The sequence below is a fragment of the Mangifera indica genome, chromosome 7 (assembly GCF_011075055.1).
Source record: "Mangifera indica cultivar Alphonso chromosome 7, CATAS_Mindica_2.1, whole genome shotgun sequence".
Lineage (NCBI taxonomy): Eukaryota > Viridiplantae > Streptophyta > Magnoliopsida > Sapindales > Anacardiaceae > Mangifera > Mangifera indica.
Genome location: NC_058143.1, coordinates 2062733 through 2073264, shown reverse-complemented (window position 1 = coordinate 2073264; position 10532 = coordinate 2062733). Strand labels below are relative to the sequence as shown.

General features: G+C 31.4%; 1 protein-coding gene across 1 annotated transcript; it reads left to right on the top strand.

Annotated features, from left to right (window-relative positions):
• The first annotated feature begins 4654 nt into the window (after positions 1-4654).
• LOC123220215 lies at positions 4655-9723 on the top strand. The gene is made up of 6 exons (XM_044642287.1): positions 4655-4800; positions 5890-6387; positions 7056-7366; positions 7497-7553; positions 7954-8432; positions 9101-9723. The coding sequence occupies exons 2-6, from the start codon at positions 5963-5965 to the stop codon at positions 9425-9427; spliced, it is 1599 nt and encodes a 532-aa protein (XP_044498222.1). The 5' UTR covers positions 4655-4800; positions 5890-5962; the 3' UTR covers positions 9428-9723.
• Positions 9724-10532: the final 809 nt, after the last annotated feature.

Sequence of the window (10532 nt, the reverse complement as noted above, 5' to 3'; positions counted from 1 at the left end):
ACAATGAATAATTATATTATTTTTATAATTATTTTTTTTTATAAACTATTCGACTCAGTCCCTTAAGATTTTACAAATACTAGTGCCCTCCGATGATTTGATAAAATTTCCCAATCAAAAGTTATTTATCAATCATTCTGTAAAGAAATTTTATATAACAACTCTTTTTTCAGTAGTGTATCAGATTGAGAACATATTAAATATATATTTGAACAAAATTCAATTAAATAGAATTATGATCTTATGGTATGTGATGTTTATTCCTTATCGGATAGATCAAATTCAAGTTTGAGCACCGATAAAATTCTTTACTCTCTCGTTTTACGTAAATATAATGATTTGATCTGATTGACTTAATTATTAAACTGCACCACCAATATGATTTGATCAATTTAACAACAGATTAATTCAGTTCAATGATTAATTAAACTTTAAACATAGACCATATTGATGGGTCTCGATCAAATTGGTTTGATTGGTCAAATGTGTTTGGGTTTTTAAGCAGTTTTTTAGTAATTTTTTTTCGTACTTATGCGAGGTTCACTCTTAAATGGCAAAAATTGAGAACCAGAAGGTGCTTTTCAGGAAACCCAAGAAAAAGAGGGTATTTTTGATTTTTAATTTTTTTTTTAAAATTGGTTTTGGGCAAAATGTGTAAAGACCTTGAATATTCCTGAAAGCTCGTTTATGGATATGTTTAAATGAACGCAGGAATAGAATATTTCATTAGGTTAGAATATGCTTTATCTTGTTAATCACGTTGGGGAGGAGACAAAGCCAATCAAGGTAGGTTGGTAAATTTGGAAAAATAATAATAAAATTATATGTATATATTTTTTTTATACATAATTTGAGTATACAGATGATATGTTATTATATAATTAGATAATTTTGAATAAAAAATAAAATAACATTAAATTATATGATGACATATTATTTATATACACAAATTGTGTATAAAAATATGTACATATAACGTTATTAAAAAAATAATATTTTATTATCTTTAATTTTTAACTATCCAATCACATGATGACACGTCATTATTTGTATACATAATACTACTAAAATAAAACTTTTTTGGTTGATTGTATCTCATCTTTTATTATTTGATTAAAAAAATTTAATAAAACTACGCATATACATTTTTAATATACGATTTGAGTATATAAATAATATGTCATTATGTGATTAAATAATTTTGAATTAAAGATAAATAACACTCAATAATATGTTAATACATCATTTGTGTATCCAAATTATGTGTGTGTATATATATATATATATATATATATATATATATATATATATAACATTGTTCAAAAAAATTAATTAGGCAGAGTCTTGACTACTAAGTCAATAGGATTCAAATAGACTAAGCTAACAACACATCATTACGGTCTTCCATTTCAATAGACATCAAAAAGCTCTAATGTGTAAACTCAACTCTATTTGGAAGAGCATATAATATAGTTATTAGTATCTTACAATATATAATACATATCTTATGATAACAGCAAAAAATGATACATATCATGAGGTGTATCAAATTAATACGATACATATTTTATAATACGATATACATTATTGATACTAATCGATATATTTTTTAGATAAAATGATAATACAGTAAAAATGTATACGAGAAATATTAATTATTTGAAAGTGTGTGATATTTTTTATTATTATTATTATTATTATTTTATTTTTTAAAAATTATATTATATAATATGATATTTAATATTAGATATAAGAAAATTATGATATATAATATTATTTGTAATTTGACTATTATATAAAAAGTCAAATATAAATCTTTGACTATGCGTTCGAGTGACCACACTTTAACCAAGTATATCCGTGTGTATGCACGCATTATATCAAACCTTTGAAACCTTGAGAAAAGGCTCTAATGGGAAGAAAACGAAGCTTGTTTCTTGTCCAAATCAACAAGAATTTCAATTCAGACATCATTTTGTCCTTTTGAAAATTGATTATCATCTGGAAGGTCAAGCACATAAATTAAATAATTATATAATCTAACTCATGTTTATGGGTAATCATTGTGACCACTCAAAACTCTTAGTGTAAAAGCTTTTGTGATTGAGACATAATTGTTTTGAAACCCAAGCCAAATTTATTCATTGAATAGATTATGATCAATTATTGAAAATGAAAAGGTGGGATTTGGGTATTCCTGCACCTAATAAGACACATATATTTAGAGATCTTATAAAGTTATGTAAGGGTTTATCTTGACATAATTTGTCAAAGATTTTAAGTAAACTTGTGGGTCACGTTATAAAGTGAAATATAAAAATTTTAAAAATAAAAAAATGTGTAAATGATAGACTAACTTGTAAAACATTTGAATTAAACTGTTAAAGGTTCATCGAGGTAAGATTCAAGTTAAATCATAAACATTTGAATTGATTTGTCAAAATTGTTAAGATCTAATAATATATCGTTAAGATTTTTTACTTAACATATTAAAATGTTGTAATATGTGTCTGTAAAGTCAAATATTAACTTTTGATTATTTGCTCAATTTTTGTGTATATATGTGTGTGCGCATTCACGGTTTTTATCTTATCGTATCAAACTTATAAAATTGTGAAAGAAAAGCTCTAATAGAAATAAAATGAAACTTGTTGCTTGTCGTAATCAACTACAATTTCAGCTAATACACCTTTTTGTTCTAACAAACTATAATTTTGAAAATTGATTATCATCTAGAAGGTCAAGCACATAAAGTGATAGAGTTATCTTTATTTTAAAATTCAATCCAAATTAATAATTGAATTGATTTCAACTAATTAAGGATAAAGGGTTTAGAATTTGGGTGTTCTTATACGTAACTAGACATGTATACCTAAAAACTTTAAAGGGTCAGTTTAGGTTGGATTGGATTGGGTCGAGGCTTGTCTTAGCATGACTTGCCATGGATAAAGGCCTTTGGGTTATGCTTGTGGGGCTTCCCATGAAAGAAATTAAAAAATAAAAAAGTATGTAATATGACAGGTTAGTCTATCAAAGGTTTGTGAAGACATGATCTAACTTAGATCATAAACAAATTGAGTTTGAGTTGATCTATACATTTGAATTGAGTAAACTTATATTAAATCTAAAATTAAAATATTTTTTCAGTTAAGTTTGAGTCTTAATTTATCAATTTTAAGTCGATTTAGATTTGAATTGATCTTAAAATAAGTTATGTTTGAGTTAAATTTAGATTAAATATAATCCTATTTTATTTATTGCTAAAATGAGGATTTATATGTAAGAGATAATGAGTCGTGTAGGCCTAAAAAATCACGATCCAATGGGGCACAACTTATAAAATTGTGAGTCGTGCCAAGATTTATAATTAAGGTGGGTTGTGTCTATGTAGGAAGGCCCATGGGCCAGCCAAATACAATCTTTTTTTTAATTATTAAAATTAATAATTGTAAAAATATATTTTTGGTGGCTTAGCCCCTCAAAAGACCACGGAAACACTATCCAAAATACTATTGACCGTGTCTTATGCCTAGGCATTGAGGTAAGCCCACCTTTTTGGGGTGCCAAATTAGGCATTGACCGGTCGTCGGCTTTGAGGACATGTGAGGGTAAAAAAGTTAATGGGCCCAAACAAATACTAAGCCCATTAAAATTCCCACTAACTAGATTCAAAAAATGGACTTGAAAATGACCAACGGCCCAATTCTACCAGCTCCATAAAAACCCAAGTTAGTGGAGTTAGGGTTAAGGGAAGTTACTTTTTTAATGGTATGCACAAGATCAATTTTTTTTTTTTTTTAATGAGAAATCCTCATTCGTAGAATTTAACCACTAAGCTAATAGATTTTGGGGAGATAGTCTAACAACCTATCACCGTAATTTCTTACTTTAATACGAACATATTACATAACACTAATATGTGTACTCAAATTTATTAGCAAAAGTGTAGTGTAAATAGTAATATAATCGTGATTTTTTATTTAATAATTATCAAACAAAAAAATTTATAAAACAATTATCCTCACATATTATTAGACAAAAAAAATGAAAAATTTTCATATTTTACACATTATTAATCCAATCAGTCGGTTTGATTAATCTACAAATTAATGTTTTGATTAGGTTAATTTTCAATTTAAATATAAAAACATTACTTTGAATTAAGAATTGTCACTTAAGCTAATGCTATTTCCACAATAGTTTAACCATAGTCCTTAATCTAACGTGAGACAAAATTTTTACTTTAAGAATACGATCATTTGAATATGAAGATGCTTACGTAAGATAAAATTATTTTAAATTCTTAATACAAACAGAGTTGTAAGCTAAACTTGATTTGATAGAAATTGGGCTACAATTAGCTTTTGGCCGGTTGGACTAACTTGTATCCCTTAATACAATAGCCCAACATTATACTTTATTAAATTTATAATCTAAAATAGACAATTTTATAACCCTAATCAATTATCCAATTATCAAGGGAGATAAATAATTTATCTATTTATTGGTTGAATGATGTTATGGTAAATAAGTAAAATAAAATAAAAAATTCTAAGATGGCCAATAGGAAAAAGCCAAGTGTCCAAAAATAACAACATATGTTACTAGGTTGCCACTTTGCTCTTACAAACAAAGCACATTTATCTATTTATACCTCTGGCTTTCTTTAGGTTTATATTTAACGTTAACTTCCATTCTTGTCTTGCTCTCTCTCGCTTTCTTTTTTCCTTTCTCACTCTCAGCCGCCTGCCTGCCTTCCCTCTTCATTTCCCATCTTTAACTTCCCATTTCCTTATCTGGGTACTTCTCTTTTTCCTCTCATTCTCTCTTAATTTCTCTCTGTTTTTAAACATGTATGCATGCAACTCTATGTACATATTTATATATATATCAGCCTTTCTCTTCTATATTTTTGCTTTGTTCTTTTCTCCTAAGCTTGCTTTTTTCTACTTACTTAAGTGTTTATTTGTATGTAGGACTCTAGCTTTGTCGCTTCTTGGTGTTGGTGTTTAACTTTGTTAAATGCTTTGATAATATGAAATGTTATGCTAGTAATATTAAAGGTTGATTGATGACAAAGTGAAAAATTCTCTTTGTTTTTAATTGGTATTGAATATTACTAATATGATATTAGTGTGTCTTGTTTGTTTTTTTTCAGTTGTATGAATGAAAGTTGTGCATTTATTTTGGTTGGTTTATGCAATGCTATTTCTGTGGTTTCATGGTTGGTTTGTAATGAGAGGTGTTTCTGCTTAATCTGGACATGATTGAGTGTTTGGGGGTGTTTGATTTGCCATCACGAAGTGAATTGTAGGCCATTCTTGAATTTCTGTAGCTCAATTTGTCTACAAGATGTTGAAGTTCAATGACTGTTCTATCTGTAACATAATGGGAATTGGAACTATTTTAAGCTGAAAAAGATTGATTACCTTGGATTAAGCCTGATTTAGTGTTAATCTGGTTGTCCTTAGTGTTTAGTTATTGTCCTTTGTATTGTAAAACAATTAGTTGGTGAGGGTCACTTGCACTCTTTCAGTTAAACTGACCGAGGATAAGGTTTATCTTGAAGATAGTTGGGGTTGTGTAGACATTTTCTTGTGATCAATTGCAAATTAGATGTCAGAAATTATTATTATTTTTGCTGTTAACTTGACAATCGAAGTACATTTTTCTTTTCAAAATGTTTAATATGAATCAATTGTGTCATGTAGAGCTACTTATGCTCTGTACCAGGGGATGGTGTTCCTTTTATTCATAAAAGTGTCTTTTCTTGTCTTCCCTTTAGTACTTCTAAAATTTTGATATGCTTCTTGTCTCACTTGTTTTGGATTGAACTGTTTAATTGATTAAATTTCTTCACTGATCTGAGACGAATCAATTTCTTTTCAGGCTAGTTATAATGGAATTTCATTTTGAGTGTTACTGATAATTAAAATGAATTGAGTTTCGTTGACATTGTGGCATGGCCCCTGATCAACCATTGATGGATATCAATCCAGACAGTGAACCACAGTATACTACACCAGTTGAACCTGAAAAGGAAAGCAAGTGCATCTTGGCAAACTCCAATGGGAAGGGTTTAAGCTACATGGATGATTGTGCGGAAATCAAAACTGGGAGGGAAACTCTGTTGAATGGAGAAATCACAGTTCCGGAAGTCCCTGAGGAGATGGAGATTGATGTAATTAAGTGTACATCTATTGGTGAAACTAGATTGGTTGAAGCTGATGATCCTGATGCAACTGAGTATTCAAGCTCATTTGGCAACAGTGAATCTGATGCTGAAAGGTGCTCTGGATTGAGTGAAGCTGAAGTGGAATCACAGTATTTTGATGACAGTGGTTTGGGATCCTCTTATGATTCATTTAGTAGCATGTTTCCAGTAAGGTGTGTTGCATTCCTTATGAATTTTGTACCTTTAACTAATGTCAAACACCCCGATCTTATTTATATAGAATTTATCATGCATTCTTCCTGATGAACAGCAACGAACCTTTTCCAGACATCATAATAAAGAATGTGCAATTATGACGTATTTAACCTTTTTTACTGAAATATATGCTTTCAGTGCCTCTTTTCTGTGTATGATTTTAAGATAGGCACCTCATCATCACCTATGAATAGGAATACATTATAAACAATAAACTTTTAGTGGCGAGGAACTTCATTTGCTTCAAACCTGGAACGTCCGTCCAAGTTACAATGTCTTGTTTCAACTAGGAGCTCTATTATCACTTATAAAACAGTTTCTATCTGAAACTTATATGCAGTCTGCTGTATCGTCTTATTCCAAATTAATATTCAACCTTTGAATGGTATCTCTATGTGTATATAATTTTTTTTATCTGGTGGCCTTTTGATTGTCTTCATCTGTGATCTGAGTGGTTAAACTGTTAATTAGTCCTTTCGAAGGATTTTGTTTACTGTTAGAGGAGAAGATAGAATTGTTTGACACTGGTTCTTGCATCACTTTTTTATGAGTTTGACATACTACAAATTTAGGGAAGTGTCACTCTAATGAGTTAGATGTTCATACTGCCTCACTTTGATTTTAGGAAGAAGAAGTTGACAAATCATTGGAGGAACTTTATACGTCCTATTATGTGGCGTTGCAAGTGGGTGGAGCTGAAAATTAAGGAGATTGAGTCTCAAGCATTGAAATATGCTAGAGAACTTGCCTTATATGACCAGAGAAAATTCTCAAGAATCAACCAAGATTCATTAGAAGGGTTTGGGTCAAAGTCTTTGCCATATTCTAGTCAATGCTACGGAAAAAAGCCCATGAAGAGGAGGAGAAGAAAAAGAGTTGAAGACACAACAGAGTTAATGTCATACATTTCACGTCATAACCTTTTTTCCTATCTTGGTATAAACTTCTTCTTTATAATTGTACATCCTGGAGTGAGTGCTTTTCCGTCCTCTGTCCCCCCTTCTTCATTCTTATCAACTCTCTATCTACATCCTTTCAAAGACAATGTTCGTGTCTGATTTTGCAGAAAGCAAGAAGGCCAATCTCGACTGCAATTCTATGGCAGATGATTTTGGCAGCGCAGGTAATAATTTCTGCTGCACATTTATTACATATTTGCATAAAAATGTCAGTTTACCTGATTAGTACTGAGAACTGCCTAGCATCTAGGATTTGCTGTTGGTGAATGTTTCTACATTGTTGGGTTGATAAAATTATGGCCTTTTGTACAGACTATTATAATATAATAAGGAAAAAGAGGAAGGTAGACAATTTTTCTTTTTTGTACTCCATATGCACAATGTTCTTCTGAGTGCATAACTAATGAAGTTGGTGTGCTACCCATCTCAGCCTATACAACATTAGTGATAATGTTTCTTGTCTTGCTGTGAAGCTTATTTGAACCAAAATGCATATTTAAAGTTACAAAATTATATTTTGATATTGACATCGAATGGTGTCATTTTGTTGTTATGTTGTGGCAGCAATTATGGACCATCAAGCTGATTGCATAGTAAAATTTGGTGGTAATGATGATCACTTATTTTTCAAGTTTAAAGACAGTGACAACTCCTTAGACCAGGTCCTTTGGAAAATCGAATTAGTGCACTCTCGTGTTCACAAACTGAAGAGTCAACTTGACAAGATCATGTCCAAAAATGCCTCAAAGTTCTCTTCATCTGAGAATTTGAGCCTTCTTGTACCCTGTGAGGCACAGACGAGCTCTGCTCCGAGTCCTACATTTTCAGCTGGCAATGCGGACACAACATCAGTGGGAGCAATATGTAATCTGACTCAGCATCTTTTAGAATATGATCTTGGAGAGCTTGTCATGCATGAAAGTGCTATTTCAAGTTATGCAGAGACTGTTCATGTTCCTGATATAATTGAAAGCACAGTTGGACTGTTGTCTGCCGCTGACGTTACTTTCCATCAGCCACAGATTGGAGATTCGTGCGAAGATGTAAGCCTTAACATAAGTAATTCTTTATGCACTTTTTGATACTTTTGGCCGGATGAATGCTTGCAGTGTCCTTTGAGTTGATAATCAAATTATTATTATTTCAAAGGTGCAACAAATCTTCAAATTTCTTCTCTTAATGCATAAAAAATGACAAAAATTAAACTGTTGAAGTTCTTCCTAGGCCTTTTTTCATGCACCCCAAAACTTGGACTCTCATGTTAGAAATACCATATTAACTCCTAGTCTATTAAAATAAAAAGACATCAAATTTGCCAGAGTTACATTGTCGTCTTGTTGTTTAGTCCCAAAATGCAGATTGAGTATTGGGTGCCTCATCTCAAATACCAATGCTAAGCATTTGAATTGCCTTGAATGCACTTATGTTGTCTGGTATTTGAGCTTCTTTCACTTGTATTGTCATATACTTGAGATGGACCTGGTTTTTCTGATGGAGGCATATAAATTTGCATAGTGAACCTTGCATAGGTGGTTTTGACGTGTTTTGGATCTCGCTCTTCTTACACAATCAAATGTTGTAATATATCCTGTTAGATGTCTTTTACTAATCCTTCAAGCTATTTTAGAGCATGGTGTGCTTCTAAAATTAATACTAAGGAACATGGAAACTGGTAAATTTTGTTCACTAAATATTTTGATGATATTTGCAGATTTTGGATAACATTCTGCTACAAACTGATGGAGCCGAAGGAGATTGCCACACCTTCTTAAGAACAAGCAATCAATCCATTGATAAGCATCATGAACCGGAGAAAGGAGAAGGAGAAGGAGAAGGAGAAAGCACCAATCCTTCTAAGGTCCCCACCTCAGACGATCCCGTAGCAAAATCTGCAGCTTCTCAGGACCAATCAACTCTAAAGTCGTGTTTAGCCTTGGATTTCCAGTTTCCTCGGAACAAGAGAAAGAGAGGGGAACGCAAGGCTGGTCCTGGGATTAGTTGGAACCGGAAAGGCGCCAGTGAGCCTGATAGCCTGTGAGTTTTATGACATTTTTCCATTTCCCATCTTTAACCATTTCACTTAGTTGATTTAGTAAGATGATATTAATGTAGTTCATGCTCATGGCAACTAGATTTTCTTGGTCTTATTAATGGAGAGACTGGTTGTTAGTGTAGCTCTGATGATCTAATAGGGTCGTGCCTAGAGCAGGCGCATTGAATCAAGGTTTAGTTAGTATTCTTATGTCATGGACACTGATGACTTCTGTAAGCACAAGTTATGTTGCTTTTGTGTCTTGTAAAGAAATTTATTTCTCAGCAATTAAACTTTTCTCATGTGGTCTGTGAATTTGAATGGCTGGTTGGAATATTAAGAACTTCAACCGTCCCCATTATCTGAAAGCATTCCCTGCTCCAAAAGAAATATTGATCCCCTTTCCTGTTTTGTTCTCACCCTCACCCTGTTAGGGGATGACGGGGAATCCTAAACCCTAAGTCGACAAGAGAGTAGAGAATGGAATGATTAGGGTTTAGTGCAAAAATGAATTAGATTTGGGTTTTATATATGATTTTTTTTATAATTATTTTAAAATACAAAGAATATGTTAATAAATTTATACAAGGTTATTTCGGGGTGGGGTGAGACAAGGAGATATATATTTCTATCCTTGTAGAAATATTTTTTTTCATCCCCACTTTGATTTGACTCTCAATGATTGTTCTAACAGGAAGGGGCCAAGCATGATTAAAACAAGCTAATGTTGCAATTCATCTTACATTGTTTACCATGCTAGCTCATAATCATGTTTAACTTCTGTTAAACATGATTACAAAAGGGGTGTAAATATTTAAGTGCTTTTGAAATTAAAATCTACTGATAAAGAATTAATCCTAGGAGAAGTGCTTTTGCTTTCAAAAGTAACAGTTTAGTTTGCCCTTTGAAATTTCGAACTCTTTCTTTATCAAAATTAATTGGAATCATGCCCACCAAAGCAAAAAGATAAAAAATAGTATTATGTACATAATTTTATATATAAACAATAACGTATTATTATATGATTGGATAACGTTGTTTGTGTATATAGTTTTATTGAAAGATGAAGGCCAAATGGCTATTTCTCACCTAAGGTTTGATTAAATGATTA